General features: G+C 40.9%; 1 protein-coding gene across 2 annotated transcripts in view; it reads right to left on the bottom strand.

Moving 5' to 3' along the window:
• Positions 1–16,929: 16,929 nt before the first annotated feature.
• The window catches only part of LOC126259575 (balbiani ring protein 3-like), a 265,154-nt gene continuing 258,440 nt past the window's right edge, over positions 16,930–23,643 (bottom strand). For both annotated transcript variants that reach the window (XM_049956482.1, XM_049956483.1), the window contains 4 exons: positions 23,369–23,555; positions 21,942–22,063; positions 21,595–21,821; positions 16,930–19,440 (listed from right to left, as the gene is read on the bottom strand). In XM_049956482.1, the coding sequence (XP_049812439.1) occupies positions 18,916–19,440; positions 21,595–21,821; positions 21,942–22,063; positions 23,369–23,555 (1,061 nt within the window). In that variant the 3' untranslated portion in view covers positions 16,930–18,915. The remainder of the gene's footprint in view (positions 19,441–21,594; positions 21,822–21,941; positions 22,064–23,368; positions 23,556–23,643) is intronic.

Below are 23,643 nucleotides of genomic sequence, written 5' to 3'. Positions count from 1 at the left end.
ACCTCAGGTCCACGTCTGATATGCATCATCGACTTGTGGACATTGAGTATGCTACCCAAAATATGTCCATACTGCTGGATCCAATAATGGCGTCATTAAGTTCCAGCGTGGAGAAGGTGAGAAGTAGATCGTCTGCGTACGCACTGCAGTACTAGGGATGATCGTGCAAGGTGAAACATTGCAGCTTTGTTGTGTGGTGCCGATCATGCTGATGTTCACTATGGCAAACCAGTACATCTGTGCTAGCAGTGGTGGACGTGCATCTACCATTGACAGGGGGAGGTGCAGGGTGTGAATAGCAAGGAGAGACTGTCCATACAGCAATTATGATATTAACGATCAACCACATCAGGAGATGGTAGACAGTCCTGTGGAAGAAGCATTCCATCCCCCATGTCGTCACCCCATGCCCCTGTGCCAAGAGGCTGTCCAATGTCCATGTGAATGTCATCTTGGTGATAGAGATCATTAGGCGTCGGCAGGGAGACAGGCATCTCAGCCTACACACCAGTCAGTACTATGTTGATGGCAATCTCCACTGCTTGTTCATAGACTAGTACCATCTGCCAACATTTGCATGGGACTCTCTGCTGGTTGGGCAGCGTCTGTGTTGTCTTTGGTAGGAGTGTCATGAGGATCCACGAGTGAGTGGCGATGATGTTTACACTGACACAGCGAGCATTATTTGTGTAAATGTTCCTCAGTGTCGGATGATGGCAAGGAAGAGCATCGACCTAGTTCGCAGACCACTGCCAGTACTGTGATGGAGTCAAGTGGGTGCTGTGGAGAAGTACCCAACCCTGAGGTGACTGTCACAGCAGTGTGGGTGGCGGCCATGTTGTCAGGTGGAGTGCCTACACTGTCCGAAAAGTAGTGGGATTGTAGCACATGCTGATCAGAGAGACCATGCAAGGAGCTCGGCAAAGCCATAGGCGTGACGAGGGCCGCCGCGTATGTTACTGGTAGGGTGGCCAGCATGGGTGACAGGGACACTTCTGACAATGGGAGCTGCGCGACACGTCGTTGAACGCAGTTAGACCGCAAGTGGCCCTCCTGCCCACAACTGGAACAGGTGCAGGGATGACCGTTATACATGATGATGGCACAGCAACCTCTGATACAACGTTGGGAACGCATGTGGCGTTGCAGATCTTTACGAGACTGCCTCATGCTGTTTAAGAAGGGATGGGTTCGAAATTGTACTCATCGTTCGGTGGCATGCTTCATGACGTTGCCGTTGGGTCGGAGCGCCGCAATGACGGTTTCAGTGGGAAGGAAGGAAGCACTTAGCTGCGGCCGAAGTAAGCGCAACACGCAACACATGCCTCGTTAGCAAAACACTGTCCCGTGACTGCTCCATAATGCTGCATGCTGGCACCGACTGAGTGTCCAACTAAGACTCACGACTCATCCGCACAGTTTTACTTCCGCCATTGCCTCACCTCCTACCTTCCAAAATTCACAGAAACTCTCCTGTGAAACTTGCAATACTAGCACTCGTGCAAGAAAGGACATTGCGGAGTCATGGCTTAGCTACAGCCTGCGGAATGTCTCGAGAGTGAAATTTTCACTCTGCAGTAGAGTGGCCACTGACATGGAACTTCTTGGCACATTAAAACTGGGAGCCAGGCCGAGACACGAACTCGGGTCCTTTGCCTTTCACGGACCAGTGATTGAGCTATGCAAGCACGACTCTCGATCCACCCTCACAGATTTGCTTCCTCCTGTTGAGCAATTGCTCATGAAAAGCAAAGGTCCCGAATTCGAGTCTCAGTAAGGCACACAATTTTAATCTGCTAGGAAGTTTCAGGTGCATACCTCGGTGCAATCATGTTTCCGTAGGCATCCTCAAACGTTTTTGCATGAGGACATTGACTGTCTTGTCTCTCAGTGGGTAAATGTATTAACAATCATGGCGATTACTTTTGAAATAATAAACAGTTTATTTACTTCTTTTTCATCTGTCACGTTTTCATTGGAAAGGCCCTTTTGCGTACAAACACAGCTACGTAAAAACCTAAATATAAAGAAAATGTTGCTCAGAAACGTATAACTCAATGACCCCAATCCGAGATCTGCCCAGTCCGAGATTTGTCTTCCTAACAAACCCCATAAACTAGTGGCAGTAATAATTACCATGATAATTATCCTTTAAGTATATTTCAAATTAGCCTGTAATCAGAGCACGGCTGTTGTTGGCAAAAGATCTCTTAAAAATTGTAACCCTTAGTATACAATTGCAACCCTTAGTATACAATCATATTATACATAAATCTCTTCATGTCAGATCGAAAGAAAAAGGTTCGGTGCAATTCCAAGACTTCCCCTTCCAATCACTGACGGTGGCGGGCTACAGTTTTGTTTATTATTTATTATGCTTCTTGTATTCTCTTCTAAATTACTAACATTTTTACTTAACATCCTCCGTTTTTCAACTAAACAGCACTTTTTTTGTTAGACTTTCTTTTTTACTCTTTTTTTGTCTTCGTATTGAGCAACTAGGCTCATTATTATTATCTTGATTTTCCTCTGCTATAAACAATATATGTTTGTATAACGAAAAAAATTATATTACTACATGATGAAAACTGTAATATGTACGATCTCTTTTAAAAAATTAGCTAACAAGTCTTTAAATATGCAGTAGATGAAAGGAAACTAAATAATAATATGCAGTTAGCGTCATCTAATTTTGATCTTAATTTACATGAAAGCACAGGCATTTATATTTATTCTGATAGCAAGGGCAATACTAGTACTTGATGCTGTGTGTAACACTCTTTTCCTTATGTAGCTTCTGAAATATGACAATTAGAGACGGCCGCCTGCTAGCTAAGAAAACATGTGAATAATGTGATGAAGGTAGCGTTCACACAGATATATCTATTGACACACCGCTGAGTATCATCAGTTTCATCAATTAATTTTAAATTGTTTTTTAGAATTGATAGTGTGATCAAAGACTGGAATAAAAAACATTTGACAGTATTGGATCACTGTTTGTATACGCGACCATGTCGCAGTTGGTGTACATTTAAATTGTGGTAGTGAAATACGTTTTTTGGTCAGCTATAGCTCTGGAGTCGCTGGTCGCATAGAGAGCCCTGATAAACAAATAATTCCGTCCAACATTAATTTGCCTGTTGAATATCTTTATTCCTTTCTTTAAAAACCATGACTGTTGTGAACAACATAAAACGCAGCTACGACAGATAGCTTGCATGCTTCACAAAGGGTTAAGTTTCTCCCACATCCAGCCAATGACCGTACGTTTACTGAGGTGACACATAGTACTTCCTCACCAAGAACGTGTACCTATCGGGAAGCTGCTCGTAGTACGGTGCGCGCCGACTCACCCCTCGTAAAAAAGCAAACAACCACGTGTTCGCTGTCTGTCTTTCTGCTGCCAAACTGCTTTTGCATATCGAGATGTCTTCTGTCCTTGCGTCTTATACAGATTTTCAACTAATGAATTACGTTGTCAAGGAAGCTCCTATCAAGCTCTGCTAGTATTTCTGCTCTCCTACGATGCATTTCATCCACATTTCACTAAACTATTCTAACATTAGATCTGAAGAGGTGTTATTGTAATATTTATTTGTTTTGTCGAGAAGTTTTTCATTGCTTATTCTTCTGCTGTTCGTATAAGAAGAGTTATTGGTATTTTAAAAACTACAAATTAATGATATTTTATGGGTTCATTATCTTTAATAATTGCTCCTTAAAATTGGTTTATTTTATTTGATAAATATTATTTATGAACGTAGGTGACGGTCTCTATTCATCTGAGTGGCTTTGAAGTTGGCACAGCTGTAGAAGAGGAAGCTTTGAAATGGTCCGAGTTTAAGCGCAGCTGTCACGGAGAACGCAGTGGGTGTGTTCCACACGCTTCCGCTAGCGGCACGCACGGCCCTTACGTAAGTGTAATCACGAAAGCAAGCCGTGACTCACGTAATTGCGTGGCAGAACTTTGGGTACGTAACGTTTGTTCGCTTTTATGATACCGCCACCCTACATACAAACGCCTCTAACAAGAAGTTCGAAACCTAACTCAAAGCAGCAGGCGTGCAGATCTATATTCAAACTATTGCAAAATAATAGTGCTCAGTGCTACGGGACTAGCTAAGCGAGCAGCAGTCACATATCATGTAGCACGCAAGATGTCTTCTTTTCAACTGATAGTCTGTATCCAGCAGCATTTTGTACAGGACGGCGGTCGGCTACTGACGGACCGCGCTCCAGGTCCGGACCGCGTAAGGTCAAAAACTGGACCGCCAAAAACTTCGGAAGTATAAATTACGCAGTCATTTAAAGAATATTTTTCTGTAGGTAACAATTCATTTGAGCGTCACTCTGATAATTTTTTTCTAGTAGTGTACAATTAACTGCTGAATAAATATAATTCTTAATGGTTAGTGATAGGCAGATTAAATACACAGTTGCTATGCTCTGCAGCACATGCGTGCGCTGAATAGCGGGGGCGGAAGGGAGCAAGCTGGCCGGCCCATTCACATAAAAACTCTGTACACACGAATGCAACACAAGGATTATACACTCCTGGAAATTGAAATAAGAACACCGTGAATTCATTGTCCCAGGAAGGGGAAACTTTATTGACACATTCCTGGGGTCAGATACATCACATGATCACACTGACAGAACCACAGGCACATAGACACAGGCAACAGAGCATGCACAATGTCGGCACTAGTACAGTGTATATCCACCTTTCGCAGCAATGCAGGCTGCTATTCTCCCATGGAGACGATCGTAGAGATGCTGGATGTAGTCCTGTGGAACGGCTTGCCATGCCATTTCCACCTGGCGCCTCAGTTGGACCAGCGTTCGTGCTGGACGTGCAGACCGCGTGAGACGACGCTTCATCCAGTCCCAAACATGCTCAATGGGGGACAGATCCGGAGATCTTGCTGGCCAGGGTAGTTGACTTACACCTTCTAGAGCACGTTGGGTGGCACGGGATACATGCGGACGTGCATTGTCCTGTTGGAACAGCAAGTTCCCTTGCCGGTCTAGGAATGGTAGAACGATGGGTTCGATGACGGTTTGGATGTACCGTGCACTATTCAGTGTCCCCTCGACGATCACCAGTGGTGTACGGCCAGTGTAGGAGATCGCTCCCCACACCATGATGCCGGGTGTTGGCCCTGTGTGCCTCGGTCGTATGCAGTCCTGATTGTGGCGCTCACCTGCACGGCGCCAAACACGCATACGACCATCATTGGCACCAAGGCAGAAGCGACTCTCATCGCTGAAGACGACACGTCTCCATTCGTCCCTCCATTCACGCCTGTCGCGACACCACTGGAGGCGGGCTGCACGATGTTGGGGCGTGAGCGGAAGACGGCCTAACGGTGTGTCAGACCCACCATACTTGCTCCGGACACTGCGAGAGGGCTGTACAAGCAATGATCACACGCACGGCACAGCGGACACACCAGGAACCGCGGTGTTGGCCGTCGAATGGCGCTAACTGCGCAGCATTTGTGCACCGCCGCCGTCAGTGTCAGCCAGTTTGCCGTGGCATACGGAGCTCCATCGCAGTCTTTAACACTAGTAGCAAGCCGCGACAGCGTGGACGTGAACCGTATGTGCAGTTGACGGAGTTTGAGCGAGGGCGTATAGTGGGCATGCGGGAGGCCGGGTGGACGTACCGCCGAATTGCTCAACACGTGGGGCGTGAGGTCTCCACAGTACATCGATGTTGTCGCCAGTGGTCGGCGGAAGGTGCACGTGCCCGTCGACCTGGGACCGGACCGCAGCGACGCACGGATGCACGCCAAGACCGTAGGATCCTACGCAGTGCCGTAGGGGACCGCACAGCCACTTCCCAGCAAATTAGGGACACTGTTGCTCTTGGGGTATCGGCGAGGACCATTCGCAACCGTCTCCATGAAGCTGGGCTACGGTCCCGCACACCGTTAGGCCGTCTTCCGCTCACGCCCCAACATCGTGCAGCCCGCCTCCAGTGGTGTCGCGACAGGCGTGAATGGAGGGACGAATGGAGACGTGTCGTCTTCAGCGATGAGTGTCGCTTCTGCCTTGGTGCCAATGATGGTCGTATGCGTGTTTGGCGCCGTGCAGGTGAGCGCCACAATCGGGACTGCATACGACCGAGGCACACAGGGCCAACACCCGGCATCATGGTGTGGGGAGCGATCTCCTACACTGGCCGTACACCACTGGTGATCGTCGAGGGGACACTGAATAGTGCACGGTACATCCAAACCGTCATCGAACCCATCGTTCTACCATTCCTAGACCGGCAAGGGAACTTGCTGTTCCAACAGGACAATGCACGTCCGCATGTATCCCGTGCCACCCAACGTGCTCTAGAAGGTGTAAGTCAACTACCCTGGCCAGCAAGATCTCCGGATCTGTCCCCCATTGAGCATGTTTGGGACTGGATGAAGCGTCGTCTCACGCGGTCTGCACGTCCAGCAGGAACGCTGGTCCAACTGAGGCGCCAGGTGGAAATGGCATGGCAAGCCGTTCCACAGGACTACATCCAGCATCTCTACGATCGTCTCCATGGGAGAATAGCAGCCTGCATTGCTGCGAAAGGTGGATATACACTGTACTAGTGCCGACATTGTGCATGCTCTGTTGCCTGTGTCTATGTGCCTGTGGTTCTGTAAGTGTGATCATGTGATGTATCTGACCCCAGGAATGTGTCAATAAAGTTTCCCCTTCCTGGGACAATGCATTCACGGTGTTCTTATTTCAATTTCCAGGAGTGTACAACTGAACTGTCACTCTTGCTAAAAATGCCAATTTAAAGAGACGCTACGAAAGAACTCGTCAGCAGTACCATAAAAATTTTCCTGTGTAGTGAAGCGTATCAAGAAAAACTCGTCATATCTAGCTTCTTACGAAAGAATGGACGACCTTCCTAATTCGCTCCATGAGCAAGCAAGAAAAATCTGCGGAAGCAGCGATGCGTGTGGGTCGGACGCTTAGTAAAAATCAGAAGCCACCTTCAGATTCTGAGATGGGGGAAAAAAATTTAAGTTGGAAACGGCCTTGGCACTTTTTGAAGAGGAAAAGGATGTTGCCACAAATGGTTCAAATGGCTCTGAGCACTATGGGACTTAACTTCTAAGGTCATCAGTCCCCTAGAACTTAGAACTACTTAAACCTAACTAACCTAAGGACATCACGTACATCCATGCCCGAGGCAGGATTCGAACCTGCGACCTTAGCGGTCGCAGACTGTAGCGCCTAGAACCGCTCGGCCACTCCACTCGGCCTGTTGTCACAATTCAAGGTATTCCCTTGTCGGCAAGAAGTAATACAAGAAGAACTAAAATTTTGGCTGCTGATAATAAAAGTAGTTTGTTCACACTTCTGCAGGAGGCGCCTTGCTACGCCATAGCGGTAGATGAATCACAAGACGTTGATGAACAAATGTTCGTTTTCGTGTGATTTTGGGATACTGGAAGTGTAAAATTTAGGGAAGGATTGCTAACGATAGTTTCGTTCAAAGGTAAGATTCGCGGAAAAGATTTATTCAAGACTTTTGATGACTTCATGACAAAATCAAACATTAGTTATGATAAAATGGCGTCTCTTTCAACCGACGGGGCCCAGCGGTGATCGGGGAAAAAAAGGACTAATAAAGAGAATCACAAACTGCTGGGCTGCTATGTTATCGGTCCATAATTCACGAGGCAGCCCTTTGTGGAAAACTTAGTGCGACTCTGAGAGAAGCAATGGAGAGGTTGATCAATTTGATTAATGTTATGAGGGCTCATTCTGCTCTTCCGCACAGACAGTTCGAAGAGTTTCTTTCAGAGTGTGATTCGGCGTGTTCTGATTTACTGCAGTGCAACAATGTTCGCTGAGTAAGTAAAGGTCAAGTGATTGAACATTTTTGGCAAATGAAAGGAGAGGTGATATCTTTCTTCGAAAACTTGAGTTCACAAGAAGCAAGAAACTATTTGCAGTTCTTAGCAAACGAACGCAGTAAGCTAGCTGTGGCTTTCTTGAAAGACATTCTGAAACACTAAAATGCGCTCAGTAACAAGCTACAAGGGAATGTGAAATTAATATGTGATCAGATACAAAAGTGTGTCTTCTTTCCGTTTTAAAAAGACATCGCAAGTCAAGAATTTTTTCGTTTCCAACAATTTTTAAATACAAAAATAATTTAAAATAGACATTTCAGTATTCTCAAATTTTATGTCAGATCTTAAGGGGAGCCAGAACGATCCATCTCCTCCATGTTAATTTTAGCAAATAGAAGGAACATTTTTTCTAAAACCATTAAACATATTGTTCTGAAATTTGGACTACATGTTCTGTGAGTATTTCTCTACAAAGTTATAATACCATGTTAATAAATATTTATTGGTTTTTGTTTTACAATTTTTTTAAGCAGATGCTTATTTTTTCTCTAAACTTTTACACTTTTCTTCTACAATTCTAGAATTATACAATATTTTTACAATTTGTTATAAAAATGAAGGAAAAGAAGTAAACAATATGTTGTATAAATTTCATTGATATACTGTTAGCAGTTTTTGAGAAAATGTTCCTCAAAGATGAAAATTTTAAAGTTGTGGGAAATGGCTTCCAAAGTTTATTGAAACATTCCTGCCCCATGTGATGGATTATCAGCATCCTCTTCTTTTTCCAGTGTTAAGTTCCCTTTTCATTGGTCTTTTCTCCCCTTTTGCTGCATGTTGTAGGCTTTTGTCTCTTCTTCCTGCACCTCTTAGTCTTTCTTCATGAATTAGGCACATTGTGGAAATGTTGTGTCCTGGTTGGAAACCTAAAAGTTTCAGTGCATCACATTTGATGTTGTTTCCTTCATTGTATGTTGTCGCTGTATCATACACTCCAAAATGCAATGTTTTCATCTGTAAAAACACTCTTCTGGGAATTCTAATCCAAATTAAATTAGGCTATTTACACTTTCATTTGAATTTTGTGTTTTCCCATGTAAACACTTTTCCAATATACTTTGCTGTGATAAATCTCTGAATATGGGCTTAATTACATCAATTACAGCATTTGGCAAACTGTTTTGATGGGCATATTCCTTTCCTGATTGGTACTTACACTATGAGTCATTACCTGTGGGGCACAGTGCATGTTGTGGGTGCTCATTTGTTGATGCAATATGAAAAAATAATGCCCATACTGCTCTCCTGATATGCTCAATGATTCTTGTATTTTGCCTAATTGCACACCCATAATACCTCTGCAATCTATCAATTGCTTCATCTGTCAATCTTCCTCTTCCTCCAAGGGTCCTACCATCACTAAGCTTCTGGGATCCTAATGTCTGCTTTAGTTTGCGCAAGCAAGCCCCCGTGTGCTTCTGCACATGTCCAATGCACTCCTGCTTTTTAATGTGAATTTCATTGCCAAACTCTACAGCTTTATGTCCCTTACAAGGGAACCTCCACATCGCACCCCCCTCAGATTTAGCTATAAGTTGGAACAGTGGATATGCCTTGAAAAACTGAACACAGATCAATCGAGAAAACAGGAAGAAGTTGTGTTGAACTATGAAAAAAATTAGCAAAATATATTAACTGAGTAGTCCACGTGCAACATATGCAACTTCAAGGGTAATGTGCAGTCAGGAGCGCCGTGGTCCCGGGGTTAGCGTGAGCAGCTGCGGAAGAGAGGTCCATGGTTCAAGTCCTCCCCCGAGTGAAAAATTTACTTTCTTTATTTTCGCAAAGTTACGATCTGTTCGTTCGTTCATTGACGTCTCTGTTCACTGTAATAAGTTTAGTGTCTGTGTTTTGTGACCACACCGCAAAACCGTGCGATTAGTAGACGAAAGGACGTGCCTCTCCAATGGGAACTGAAAACATTTGATCGCTAGGTCATAGGTCAACCGATTCCTCCACAGGAAAATACATCTGATATATTCTATACGATACTGTTGACGGCATGTGCGTCACATGACAGTAATATGTTGTCGACCCACCTTGTACACTTGGCGAATGGGTAAAAAGATTCTTCTACCTTGCCCGATTTAGGTTTTCTTGTGGATGTGATTATCACTCCCAAAAAAGTGATCGCATCGGACGGACAGATAATAATTGTCTGAAAACAAAAAAATTAAAATTTTCAGTCGAGGGAAGACTAGAACCAAGGACCTCTCACTCCACAGCTGCTCACACTAATCACAGGACCATGGCACTCCTGACTGCACATCACCCTTTAAGTTGCATATGTTGCACGTGGACTACTCAGTTCGTATATTTTGCTAATGTTTTTCATAGTTCCACACAACTTCTTCCTGTTTTCTCGATTGATCTGTGTTCAGTTTTTCAAGGCCTATCCACTCTGCCAACTTATAACTAAATCTGAGGGGGGTGCCATGGGGAGGTTCCCTTGTTAGAATCACCATCTCCTATACAGTTAGTGTATCATACATTGTACCACTCCTGTATCTGGAAAAAATTGCTTTCACTCCCTCTACTTCCATCGCTCCACTCGTGCCGTTAAAATTTGCTTCACAACTTTCACTATGTTCATCCTTGGTATTGCCCTTACATCTACAATGTTTTGAGAGAATAGCAACATCAATCACTTTGAAACTGTCTCCACTGGTAGCTGTCACAACTCCATTTAGAGATTTATGATCTCTACCTTGCCATGATCCATCTAAAGCAACAGTTAAATCTCTAAAATTCCCATTATCTGTCACAGCTTCTTCAACTGCTTTCTTCATTGTTGCTTGAGCAATATTTTCAGCAGAAGATCTCACCATTTCATTACAAAATCCAAACTTGCTGGGTGGTTTTGGCAAGTTCATAGTTCCAAATAACATTGTCCATGCAGCACTGCCCTAACCAATGCAACACAAACCATACACTAGCCTAACATCTATATCATACACCTTCTTTCCACTATTACCACTACGAGAAATACTGTTAGAATTAGAAAACGAAACTTCTGTAGCACATTTGTTACACTTCAATAACATTTTACATGCCAAACCAATGTGTGAAGTTATTTTCAATTCCAGTCCTCTTTCTTTGCAAACTTGGCATAATATGTTATGTTTCAAAATATTAGAGAGTAAGGAAATGTTTATTATTTCATTCACATGATTGCTGGCACTTTCAAATTTTTCTTGGAGATAAAGCCATACAACGTTGGAAAACAAAACATTGTCTAACTGTGTATAGATACCCTGCTTGCAGCCAGCGAGCAGCACCGTCAGAGGTGACACACCAAGTCGCTACAACCGTTTATGCAGCGCGTCAACTTTGCAATGATAAAAAACACACTTGGAATTCACTTAGAAGGTTGAAACTTGATTTGTTTTATTCAGAAAACTCCAAATAATTTTATAATTAAAAAAAACCAAAAAATGTTAATTTTGTCGTTTTCATCGTTCCGGCTACGCTTAAGGAGGAATTTGCAGCAAGATTTCAAGACTTTTCAGATATAGAGAAGCTGTCGCGATTCTTAAAATCGCCTTTTGAAGTTTCTCCAGCGGCATATTAGACAGATGTGGCTGAGACGTAGTTCTGCCTTCCAAAGCCTTTACTCCAAATGGAGATAATAGACTTGACGAAATTTCCTTCCAAATGTATAAAACTGCATCTGCTGAAGAATTTTGGAGTAAACATATCCCAGACAAATATGAAAATTGCAAAAAATCAGCCCTACACCTGGCTACTATGTTTGGCTCCACATACATTAGTGAAATTTCATTTTCAGAAATTACTTTTTTGAAGAACAAGTATTGTTCGAGATTAACAGCCACCCACCTTGATAACAGTATTCACCTAAGCTGCTCTCCATGTGAACCTAATTTTAAGAAACTCGCTCAAGACAGCAAATGTAATTTCTCCCATTGATTTTTAAATTCAAATATGCCTATCTATTATATTTCATATTTTGTGAGTGAAAATTAAAGTAAACATCAATAAGGAATACAATGTTTCTTCTGGACCTCAATAAAAATTTTCAAAAGTATCTGGACCCCACCTATATTACTTGCTGACCCTCGGTATGGGGCATTGTTCCATTTTAGTTAGTTGATTACAAATTAATTAATAACCATCACTTTTATCATAACCGGTTTGAGCTTTTAAAGGGCATCCTCAGATGATATGGGTTTTATTGAAGATGGACTTAGAAGGCCGAAACCGGTTGTGATTGTACCATAGAAAGTGACTGAGTCAAATAGTAATACCTTACAATAAGTCAATCACTGTCTCCCCAAACAGAATGTTTTTTCCTAAGTAATACCAGATACATGGTAAATTACTAATGCCCTTTCGGTCATTAGAGGTAGAAAAACTATGATACATTAATTTAAGTATTTGTTTCTGTACCGAGCAAACGGTAGTTCCCACATACGTGTTTTTATTCCATATAATGCCTAGGCCTACTCATCCCCAACTATAAGCCGTCAAAATTCACAGCGCAAATCTAGAATCTGCGTTTATTTTTAAAATATTTTCAACCCTGTGGATAAACTAAGTTCCTCATTGTAATTATCCAGAGTATTCCAAATCATTATCAAATTATATAGGTGTCTGAGGATCCCAAGTTGAGTACTTAGAGATAAAGCACAAATGGGTGGAAACCAATATATAATTTTTGATCCATATATACACAATGTACATTGAGGTGACAAAAATCATGGGATACATCCTAATATTGTGACGGACCTCCATTTGCCCCGCCTACTGCCGTAGCTCGACGTAGCATGGGCTCGACAAGTCATTGGAAGTCCGCTGCTGAAATATTGAACCATGCTATCTCTACAGCCATCCATAATTGGAAACATGTTGCCAGTGCAGGATTTTGTGCAAGAACAGAGCTCTCACTTATGTGCCACAAATGCTCAATGTGATCCATGCCAGGCGATCTGGGTGGCCAAACCAATAATCACTGGGACTGTCCAGAATGTTCTTCAAATCAATAACAAACAATAGTGACGTTGCATACTGTCAATAAAAAATTCCATCATTGTTTAGGAATATGAAGTCTACAAATGGCTGCAAATGGTCTTTCCATCCAACAATCAGTTCAGCTGGACCAGAGGATGCAGTCCATTCCATGTAAACACAGCTCACACCATTATGGAACGTCCACCAATTTGTACAGTGCCTTGTTGCCCACTTGGATCCATTGCCTCGTGGGGTCTGTGCCACACTCTAACCCAACCATAAACTCTTACCAGCTGAAATCAGGACTCATCTGACCAAGACACGGGTTTTCAGTTGCCTAGAGTCCAACCGATGAGGTCACGAGCTCAGGAGAGCCGCTGCAGGTATTGTTGTGCTGTTCGCATAGGCACTCGCATCAGTCGTCTGTTGTCACAGCCTATTAACGCCAAATTTTGCCCCACAGTCCTAACGGATACATTCATTATACGTCACAAACTGATTTCTGCGGTTATTTCAAGTAGTGTTACTTGTCTGTTAGCACTGACAACTCTATGCAAATGCCATTGCTCTCAGTCGTTAAATGATGGTCGTCAGCCACTGCAATGTCCATAGTGAGAGGTAATGCCTGAAATTTGGTATCCTCGATACACTCATGACACTGTGGATCTCAGAATACTTCGACGACCAATCCACCTTTTATGAAATATGCTATTCAATACCGCTTCAACCACATGCGAGCTATGTGCCAGACAAATGGAAGTACATCGCCATTTTGGCATGCAGTGAAACATCTTTTAGTAACATCAGTAGAACATTACATAGGAAATCAGCATACATTGCACCATTTAGATTGTCATCGATAAAATGGGGGCCAATTAACCTTCCTCCCATAATGCCGCACCATACATTAACCCGCCAAGGTAGCTGATGTTCCACTTCTCGCAGCCATCGTGGATTTTCCATTGTCCAATAGTGCATATTATGCCAGTTTACGGCAATAGTACATATTATGCCGGTTTACGTTACCGCTGTTGGTGAATGACACTTAGTCGCTAAACAGAACGCATGCAAAAAATGTCATCGTCCCGTAATTTCTCTTGTGCCCATTGGCAGAACTGTACACGATGTTCAAAGTCGTCGCCATGCAATTCCTGGTGCATAGAAATATGGTAGGGGTGCAATCGATGTTGATGTAGCATTCTCAACACCGACGTTTTTGAGATTCCCGATTCTCGCGCAATTTGTCTGCTACTGATGTGCACCTACTTGGGCATCATCATTTGTTGCAGGTCGTGGTTGATGTTTCACATGTGCCTGAACACTACCTGTTTCCTTAAATAACTCAACTACCCGGCGAACGGTCTGGACACTTGGATGATGTCACCCAAGATACCAAGCAGCATACATAGCACACGCTCGTTGGGCATTTTGATCACAATAGCCATACATCAACACGATATTGACCTTTTCCGCAATTGGTAAATGGTCCATTTTAACATGGGTAATGTATCACGAAGCAAATACCGTCCGCACTGGCAGAATGTTACGTGATACCAGGTACTTATACATTTGTGACTATTACAGCGTCATCTATCACAAAGCGAGAAAAGTGGTCCAACTAAAACATTCATATTTCTTTATGTACTACACGAATATGCAATAAAAAATGAAGGTTCCTATTTAAAAAAACGTAGTTGATATTCGTTTGACCTATGGCAGCGCCATCTGGCAGGCCAACCATAGCGCCATCTAGTTTCCCCCTTCAAGCTAGACGAGTTTCGTTCTTTGTAGTTTTTTCGTTTGATGCTTATTTCGTGAGATATTTGGCCCGGTCTCTAATAATGGACCACCCTGTATGTAGAGGACCTTGTGGATAACGTCAGAAGCTGCATGAGGTTATTCACAGATGATGCCGTTGTGTACGGAAAAGTTCCAATGTTATAAAATCAAAGCGAAATGCAGGAAGATTTCCAGTGGAACAACACTAGGTGCTCGGATGCAAGGGGACTGATTGCGTTCTGGAACTGCCACTACTTTCGCTGCAAACTGTACCTCCCTCTACCCCTCCTGCCTGACTACTAAATTGACAGTCATGTGCTTACGCCTATTTAAACAAGAATGCTTCATCGTTATCTCTAACAGTCAGATCGGGTTGAATTGGTTGGAAAATAGAATACGTCTCATCTTTTTTATCTGCCTGACTATTTTGTAGGTTGTGTCCTTCCCTATCTTAGAATACATATGTCTGTCAAAATCAGCAAAACTGTCGGTGACCGACAGTTGGTTGTGTCTGCCCTACGTAACAGTTCGCTTCTTCTGCGCATACTAATATACTGTAGAAATTAGAGAGATGGAAGGAAGAATATATCCATAATTTTTTCCCATAAATGCTACTTAAAAAATAATACAGCACTGTCAAATCAGACAATTAACTTCAAAGAAAGGAGTTTTGAAATTAATTAACTATGATAGGAATATCAACAATGTAGGAAAAGACAAATTGCTGCTTGCCATAAAGATGACACGTTGAGACAGGCACAATTAAAAGACACTTACATAAAGCTTTCAGCTACAGCCTTCATCATCAAAAAAGAAACATTCACACTTCATACACACAAGCAAGCACACCTCACGCACACGACTGCCAACTCCAGCAGCTTGGACCGGTCTGCAACTCCCTGCAGTTAACCTATCTTCTAAATATTATCTTCAGACTAGTATATGAAAACATTTATTGATACACATAGAAAAATTGTAGCCTGATGGCCTAAAATATTTGAAGGACACTGAACATCTGCTGCTGAGTTCATTCAGAAGTGAAGATTTCACTTCGGAGCCCTCTTTCTTACGTGTGTAATTCCCAGTTAGTTTCATTAGTCATGCAGCATTATTATTTCTGCACACGCCTTCAGCAGTAGTTCTATAAGAAAAAATCATTCATCTTTTACTAGAATGATGTGAAACAACCATTAGTCAAACGGATACATATTTCATGCATTGTGTTTGCAGGCTGCTTTCAAGTGGGATGAGGTGAGTTGGTTACAAGAATTATTACAACTACACACACACACACACACACACACACACACACACACACATTTCTTCCCATCTCAGATAGTATTTATGAAATCATCATTTATGGAGCTCTCGTGAAGAAAAGATTTTTCCATTTATCTGCAAAATTATTTTTATTGTTTATTAGTACTATTAATTATTTTATTTTTTCTGTGATTTAGTGTAGAGTTGTGTTTTATGGTGCTAAGATCTTTAGGTTGCTTGCAAACATATAATAAGGAATCCCAGAAAATTTAAGAACATATCTTATAAACACTAGTCAATAAAATTAATTTTTATCTAGATTAGAAGGTTAAATTTTTTTTAATAGAATGATAAATAATCAAACTTATCACAAATAGGTATCCCTTTTAGTGTGTGCAGGTAAGTGCTGCCCTTGGAAAATTAAGTCTCAAGCAAGCAGCAGTAAATAAAGAGCAGCTATTTAATACAATGGTAGCTGTTGAATAGTCCCCCACTAATTTTCTTATGTTTGTTTATAATGTTTCTAAGAACAGGTGAATATATCAGCTTAAATTAATACATTCTGCAGAAATAAGTTGAAAGCCACTTTTCTTTATTGTTATCCATTATGGTTTTCCTTTAATTATTTGTGATATGTGACATGATGAACTAATGAATAAAAATTATTTTTCATAAACTGAGTTAACATGTTTCACGCATTACTTACCTTACATCTGTATCTAGCTTTGTGCACAGTAGACACTGATTGGTTGAATAAATTAGTGAGACATTGAAAAAGAGTTAAGAGACAGTGCTCTCATTGTGCAACCCATTATAGTGCTACCAAATCATTTGTGTTCAGGTTAATTTTACAGTGGAACATCTAAAAGCAGACCGCACCCATCCCTACAAATGTCACACACTTGCAGAACCAAGCCGAATTGCTCATTTCTTCTGTAACATATTGTTTATATTGCATGGGATCTATACTTTACAGCATTTTTCTTGATGCGATATCTTTTGTTTCAGTCTTATATTTTTATTGCAAAATATTATTAAGTCATACAGAACAACAAACAGTAGCACCAAGATTTCTACTGGTACCTTTCCATTTGTTAGCGACACAAACAAAGTGGTTGAAAGTATAAAATACGGTATCACACTTCAGTCACTAGTTTTTATAATTAGGTACACACAATTGTTACTTGGGGTTTGTAAGGTAAGCTGCAATGACACACTGAAATTACAATTTAAAGAATATATATATTTATACTGAGCAACACAATTTTAGCTGCTGTCACAAAGTAAGTCAATGTCATTACACAACTATCTACAAATGTGTTCTCCTGAGAGAGAGAGAGAGAGAGAGAGAGAGAGAGAGAGAGAGAGAGAGAGAGAGAACTATCTCCTCACTTGGCTATGGAGTATGAGAGTACTTTCAAAGCTATCACACTACAAACTGCTTTTTGTCCCATTATAAGTAAGATATGTAAATCTATGCAAACTGTACTGTGCTCAGCGATAAGTATCCATTGTCTCATTAAGCACATTTTATCTTCTGTTTATGGACAAATGTTTTAACATGGCTTTTTTCTGTGTGCATAGTAATGTCTTACATTTTTTTAAATTATAATCCACACATGAAACAGAAATTTAAGGCAGCAAGTTTCTTCCAAACCTGCAGTTTCTTCAAGTGCCATTTCAAAACCTGTGTCCTTCATGAATATTTAAGCTGCACTCAGCAGAATAAACATATAGTCTATCACACATCTGAGATGCTTTGTCTTTGGTAATTAGTTACATTATGTTATATACAAGTAGCCACTCAAAATGACTGGTGTAGCTAATGGTTGCACATTTCTTGCATTGTTGGTGTGGAAGCTCTTAGTCAGTCCAATTGTGACAATAATGTGTTTGAAAATATTTCTGTTGTGCAATCAGTCAGCTTCAAAGTACTTTACTCAGCATAAAAATGAAAATTTGAGAAACATTAATAAAATTCAACAAATAGTGAAGATCCTTATTGTCTGTCTCAAGAGTTTTCCATCATAACAGCTGAATTCCATTAAATGCAATACATACATATGTAGCATTTTAGTGTTTGTTAACAATGTCCTTTCCTTTTGAAATTACAGTAAATCAAAGTACAAATAATGTACAGTGTTCTTGTTACATTACAGATTTAGTAAAATTTGAAAGACATTGTTTTACTTAGGGGAAAGAGCTAATACAAAATTTAACTGATTGTTAGTATTATCAACAAAAATTAATGAATATTTCTTTGAAAACTACACAAAGATGAAACTTAATCCAAGAGGATTTAATACTACTTAGTATTTTTTTATATGCCAGATACCTGCAACTCACATGTCCTTCCAATGCTATATGATTCGAAACTATTTACTAAACCACTTGGTAATGCAAATTGTTGAAAGAGACAATTAATATTTGCCAGTCCAGTGTATCAAAGATGTAGTTTAGGCTTTGCAAAGACAACATGCTTTTTTTCTCTTTCTGTGCATAGTTTTCTCAAATTCATTCAGAGTAGGAAGCAAACAAGCAAAATAACAACTTCATTCTTTGGAATACGAGCGGTGGCCAACACATGACTGTTTTCATGTGGCACATCACAGTAGTAATACACTTCAAACTGGTGACACCTAATATGAAAAGAGTTAAATGTATATTTACTGGTTTGCAGATATATCATGCTGCTAAAATGAATAAAAAAATGCAGTATGAAAAGGAATATGAACAGTCCATGATGATGATGATGATGAGGAGCTACAAGTTAAAATAATGAAATAACTCACTGGTGAATATACATATAATACACAAATGAAATAAACATTTCATACTGTGAACCAGCTCTTTTTCACATAGTCATCATTTCCTCAATTGTATCAGTTGAGTGTCACAATTAGTTCAGTCTAAAGAGAAGGACCACAACTCTGCTGCACCATCAAAATGTGTGGTGTAACAATGATAAGTCATGCAATACATGTTACACAACATCATTATCTGGCCTGCTGTCTTCCAGTTTTGCTTCACTTGAGGCAATGGTATCTGCCACCCCATCCTTCCTGTCTTTGGTCTGACACGGAATCTCTTTCGATTTGTGATGAGAGGATTCATCACTCATGGTTTTAGTTGGTGGCAAAGACACCACATATATTGGTGGAGCTTGAGCTAAAAATCTTTGATCCAGTCCTGCACACTTTTCATTAAGAGATTCTGAAAGCTCAGAGGATGCAATCTTCTTCTTGTATAAAATGATGACAATAACCAATATACAGATAATAAAGGCAGACCCAACACAGAGTACAATGATTGCTGTTTGATATGGAGTTATCATCGACACTGTTGACTGGGATACTATTTCTCGGTGTTCTAATGCTATTATACGGTCTGAATATTCTATGTCATTTGAGTCATAATCCGCCAATCGATGAGTGAAGCGTGAGATAGTAATATCGGCTTTTGCTGCATGACCTTCACCAATATTGAGGATCAGTTTTTCATTTTTGACCTGAAAAACAAAAGGGTGTACCTATGTTAATACAGTATGCACTGTCTCATGAAGAACAAATTAAATTATAGCTCTTCAAGTATTTCTTATTAAAAAATAGAGACTTGGCATGGGTCTATCCTATGGTGGTGGTATGCCCTTGCCTTTCTGTGACCTTGGATTTACCCAATGAATTATAAGAATATAAAAGTTTAATATTATAATATTACTCCAACCACAGACAAACTTTAGGTATATCAAAAATGTAGGATAGATTGCTACTTACCATAAAGAAGATACGTAAAATTGCAGACAGGCATAATTAAAAGACACTTACAAAAAGCTTTTTGGCCACAGCCTTCATCAGCAAAAGAGAGGCAGAGAAACACTCACCATTCATACACACAAGCAAGCACACCTCATGCACAACTCTGGCAGCTCAGGCCAGAATGCAACTATCATGTGGGATGGCCGCAACGATCTGGAGGGGGAGCAGAAGAGGAAGGGATAGTAGTGTATGGGTGGAGGTGACAGAGGAACGCTTACTGGTGGTGTGTGCACGGACTAGAATGTCTACAGGTGCAGCATCAGGAGGTTGTGGGGCACAGAGATGGGGGAAAAGGAGAGGAGTGGGGAGATGGGCAGGAGCATTGCAAGAGGATGGCAAACAAGGAGGCTGGGAGACGAGAATGGGGAAGAGATGATAGGACAGAGGGGTGGAAACTGTTGGATGGAGGGTGTGGGGACATTATGTTACCATAGATTGAGGTTGGGATAACTACAGGAGTGGAGAATGTGTTGTAAGGATAACTCACATCTGCGCAGTTTGGAAAAGCTGGTGGTGGAAGGAAGGATCCAGATGGCTTGAATAGTGAAGCAGCCATTGATATCAAACATGTTATGCTCAGCTGCATGTTGTGCCACAGGGTGGTCTACTCTGATCTTGGCCACAGTTCGGTGGTGGCTGTTGAACCTGGTGGACAGCTGGTTGGAAGTGAAACCAATATAAAAAGCTATGCAGTGGTTGCAGCAGGGCTGGTAAATGACATGGCTGCTTCCACAGATGGCCCGGCCCTGTCACAGGTTTATCCTACCCCATCAGGGGCCAGGTCTGTGAAAGCAGTCACGTCATTTACCAGTTCTGCTACATCCATTGCATACCTTTTTATACTGGTAAGACTACCAGCCTGCTGTCCGTCAGATGAACAGCCACCACCAAACTGTGGCCAAGAGCAAAGTAGACCACCCTTTGGCACAACATGCTTGATGGCAATGGCTGCTTCACCGCCCGAGTCGTCTGGATCCTCCCTCCATCACCAAATTTTTTGAACTGTGCATATGGGAGTTATCCTTACAACACATTCTCTGCTCCCGTAATTAGCCCAGCCCCAACCTATGATAACATACTGTCCCCACACCTTCCACCCAACTGTTTCCACCCCATCTGCCCTACCATCTCCTCCCCATTCTCGTCTCACAATCTCTTTGCTTGCTGTCCTCTGCCAACACACTCACCCATCTTTCCCGCTCCTCTCTTTTTTGCTCCTTTTTTTTAACCCACCTCCCTGCCCACAGCCTCTTGTCACTGTGCCTGCTGACATTCTAGTACCTGTACACTCTGCCAGACAGTGTTCCTTTGTCTCCTCACCCATACACTACTATCTCTTCCCTTTCCCCACCCCGTCCAGACTGCTGCTGCCCATCCCACATGATAGTTGCATTCTGGCCTGAGCTTCCGGAGTTTGCAGCCATGCCTGTGCAAGGTGTGGTTGCTTGTGTGTATGTAAGATGTGTGTTTCTGTGTTTCTCTTTTGTTGATGAAGGTTGTGGCCAAAAAATTTGTGTGTCTTAATTATGCTTGTCTTCAACTTAAAGTTTCTTCTTTACAGTAAGTTGCATCTTTTCCTACATTGCTCATATTAATAAATCATTGTAAGATGTGAAATAACCAATAAGTCACAGCAAAAAAACCTATGACTGAGATTTAATCCTGAACCTTTGGATTCATAGACATTCAACAACCCAGCCATTGAGCCACATTGCAGAAAGTTATGAATCTACTAATCATAAGTAAATATACATTTGTATCAATAAACATATAAACACAAACTGACAAGAAAACATGAAAATGAGAGCCACCCCCATAAGTAATTCTTGCAACTTAAGTCAACATACCATTTGCTCCAAGAAGAAAGACACGTCAACCTTACTGCTACCAATCACAGAAAAGTTTATAAATATAGTATCTGGCTGGGCCTCAATTCTTAGTTCATTGTCCTTCAATTTTGCACCAATATCAAACAACAATTTTGCTATCTTTGTTTCCAGTTTGCTTTCAAGTGATCTGCTGAAATGTCCATGAAAGCCCAAAGTGATGTCAACAGCTTGCACTGGGGTAGGCACTGGAAATAACGGTGATATCAGTACCATTTAACACAAAACTGTTTGAAGTCACTTAACTATGTATAAATTTTGCGCATTTGAATTAAGTGTACAAAAATAGACATTGTAAGGACACTCACGACATATTTTTGAGCCTCTCTGAAATGTAGTGGTATTAGGAAGTTGATTCCCAGCTTCATCAACACACCAGCATTCAGGAAATTTCTCTGAATTCCGTGGGTAACATTGTGTCGGAGAAAATCTGAGAATAAATATTCACAGATGAAAAAAGTGCTGCAATGCTTAAACTTTGACAACGCTCAATACTTTTATGAGTTTGTGAACTTAAATGTTTCTGGAAGTCTAGGAGTCAGTAATTACCTTGTTTTCAAACTCTAATACTTTGAATACTAATGAGTATTATTTACACATTTGTCACTAATGAAAAAAATAATCTTGTGCTTTAGGATTATATCATAATTGATGAGTTGGAACTGACCATAACATAGGAAATTAATGAATTAATTCCCAAAAAACATAAAAGAGCACATTTTTGTGGGGAAAAGAAAAATTACTCAAAAGTCACTGTTTGGGATTAACAGGGTGTTTTTGGTCTAATCACCACAAATAATCTTCAATTCATGCATTGTTGGAGTTTTGTCATAGCCAGCTATCTCTCTGCTGCTAACTTCTCATGCACAGCCATTCTACATGAAAGAGATCACTCAAAAAATCCCCATGAAAGACACCGTACCTGTAAGAATAACTCATTCTTTTCACTAACAACAAAGAACATTTGTCAAAAATTCCTGGCTCATCTTGCAAAACAGAAAGCAACGGTAAAGTAGAAATAGTTAGCGATAGAGGTTGTCACTTTATCCATACTTGTGGAATTTTGCTATAATGCCTGTGTGAAGTGATCAGTGAGAGGCAACAAAAACTAATGATATGCATTAGAGTCCCAGGAAGTACAAGGTTTTAATTTGACCTGTTTTTGTGGAGGACAGAGTGATACAATTCACCTGCTGCATGGATGTAGGTCACTGAAAATTACAACTATTATAATATAAAGTTAGTATTCCATGTTTAGCTATTGTGACCATTACAGTGTTTACTGTGGCAGCAGAATTAGAACCCAGTGGGTATGCTGAATTTCATCTAAAAGACCATAAAATAAATTCTGTTATATTTCTTTACCAATTCTGCCTGACAAAAAAAGAAATAAATTGAAAATCATGAAAATATTATCCTCTTCATTGGATAGTATTTACTGCTGGGTGTTTGACTTATGTTTGGAGTATTCTTTCCCTTACATTTTCTAACAGCCACAGGTTTCTTGTTATTATAGTAATATCATATAAAATTATTACAATACATTTGCTCCTGCTCCTCTGTGAAATCTCTGCATTCTATTGTTTCTTTTTCTTTCGTAATTATATTTGTGGAGCAACTTTTTTCATGTACCACCACTTACAAATGAAACATTTAAAGAAATCTGTATAATGAATATGTATGGTAACTCAGAATTGCGAGACAGTGACTAAAGTAAGTTAAACTAATTTTTTACCTGCCCTCAGCATCACATTCGACCGAGTATGCAGAGTTGGCACCTGACAATTTTTCTTTCTGTGCTTGGCACCTTGTTTTAAAACCATCTTCGAACATAATACTGTCCTCTTCATTCACAATCACATCTGGGATATATTCTTCTTGAGCAATTAACTGAGACACTTCTCTTAAGAGTTCTTCTGCCACTGTGAAAGAGAAGGTAAAAATTATACCTTATGTTTAACACATTGCAAAACTTTGGAAAGTTGTAATAACTGATGACCAGCTCTACCA

This window comes from Schistocerca nitens, chromosome 5, assembly GCF_023898315.1.
Source record: "Schistocerca nitens isolate TAMUIC-IGC-003100 chromosome 5, iqSchNite1.1, whole genome shotgun sequence".
Lineage (NCBI taxonomy): Eukaryota > Metazoa > Arthropoda > Insecta > Orthoptera > Acrididae > Schistocerca > Schistocerca nitens.
This window is presented reverse-complemented; position numbering and strand designations above follow the sequence as displayed.